We start from the raw sequence: 1,891 nt of genomic DNA, 5'->3' as shown, positions 1-1,891 counted from the left end.
ACCATCTATCTATCTATCTATCTATCTATCTATCTATCTATCTATCTATCTATCTATCTATCTATCTATCTATCTATCTATCTATCTATCTATCTATCTCCATCTTCACAATACTTTGTTGCCTCACCACTCACGTGCTGCCGCCTGGCGTCGTTCTTCAGTACTTCTACAGCATTAAGGACATCTCGATCGGCGGCCGCTGCGTCTGCAACGGTCACGCGAACGTCTGCGACAAGACTGACCCGCGCGACCCCTACAAGCTGCTGTGTCGCTGCCAGCATAACACGTGTGGGGCGCAGTGCGACACCTGCTGCACCGACTACGTGCAGAAGAAGTGGCGGAGGGCCACCGAGGAGGACTCGTACGTCTGCGAGGGTGAGTTCGTGTGGGGTGGTGCATAGGTGTGTGTGTCGGGGTGGGGCGGTGGGGTGGGGGTTGTGTGTGTAAGTGTGCGTGGACGGGGGGAGTGAGTANATGACAATGATGATGACGATACTGGTGACGACGATTATAATCACGACGATGACGATGATTATCACGATGGTAACGACGATGATGATGATGATGACAATGATGATGACGATACTGGTGACGACGATTATAATCACGACGATGACGATGATTATCACGATGGTAACGACGATGATGATGATGATGACAATGATGATGATGATGATGATTATGATGACAATGATGATGATGATGACAATGATGATGATGACAATGATGATGATGATAATGATGATGATGATGATGATGATGATGATGATATCTTGCAGGTTGTCGCTGCGACCCGCGCGTGTCCACGGGCGCATGTTCCGACGTGACGGGTCAGTGTGAGTGTCGCGACAACTTTGCCGGTGTGAACTGTGATGAGTGTGCATATGGTTACTACGCGCCACCACACTGCTACCCATGCGACTGCTACGCCAACGGCACCATCGACGCGGTCTGCTACCCTGAACAAGGACAATGCCCCTGCCGCTACAACTACGGCGGCGCCACCTGTGACCGCTGCGCCCAGGGATTCTTTGATTTCCCGCACTGCACGCGTGAGTTTCGAGTATAGAGGGCGCCGGTTGATAGAAGGCTTTGATTAGTTATACGTATCAATACTCGTGAACGATTGATAATATTATCGGTTATGGATACTAAGTTAACTATAAATTATACATCTTACTGTTTGCTGCGTTTATCTGGTGTGCCAGTACGGCTTTCATCAGGGCGGTGCCACCATCCCCCTTGTCGTTAGTCGTGCCCTGCAGCATGCAATTAAGGGCAAATAATGCTCTTAATTAATTAATTAACTAAGAATATTAATTATTAATTATATACGAATTATATTGAGTTACTCAATAATACGTATGTACTTATGGCTGATCAATAATACTCAGTAATACTTATTAATACTGATTAACAATAATGAGGATGATTAATTATGATTATTGATGATGCATCGAATGTTTTCAGCGTGTAACTGCTCGCAGTACGGCTCCCTGGATGAGATCTGTGATGAGGTGAGCGGACAGTGTAAGTGCAGTGGCGTGTTCACCGACCGCGCGTGCGACCGCTGCCGCGAGGGAACCTGGAACTACCCACACTGTGAATGTAAGTACACTACGCTCGTGCTCCTCCCTCGTCCTTCTCCTCCTCCTTCTCCTCCTCCTTCTCCTCCTCCTCCTCTGCTCTCACACGGGGCATAGGGAGGGAACCTGGAACTACCCACACTGTGAATGTAAGTACACTACGCTCGTGCTCCTCCCTCGTCCTTCTCCTTCTCCTCCTCCTCCTCCTCCTCCTCCTCCTCCTCCTCCTCCTCCTCTGCTCTCACACGGGGCATAGGGAGGGAACCTGGAACTACCCACACTGTGAATGTAAGTACACTACGCTC

General features: G+C 48.9%; 1 protein-coding gene across 1 annotated transcript in view; it reads left to right on the top strand.

The window, feature by feature from the left end:
• Positions 1 to 1,891, top strand: part of LOC106813716 (laminin subunit alpha-like) — a 52,489-nt gene that overhangs the window by 13,062 nt on the left and 37,536 nt on the right. The window contains exon 6 of the mRNA XM_014817926.1: positions 162 to 375. Within this exon, the coding sequence (XP_014673412.1) occupies positions 162 to 375 (214 nt within the window). The remainder of the gene's footprint in view (positions 1 to 161; positions 376 to 1,891) is intronic.

The sequence above is a fragment of the Priapulus caudatus genome, unplaced genomic scaffold (genome assembly GCF_000485595.1).
Source record: "Priapulus caudatus unplaced genomic scaffold, Priapulus_caudatus-5.0.1 Scaffold813, whole genome shotgun sequence".
NCBI classification, from domain to species: Eukaryota; Metazoa; Priapulida; class Priapulimorpha; order Priapulimorphida; family Priapulidae; genus Priapulus; species Priapulus caudatus.
This window is presented reverse-complemented; position numbering and strand designations above follow the sequence as displayed.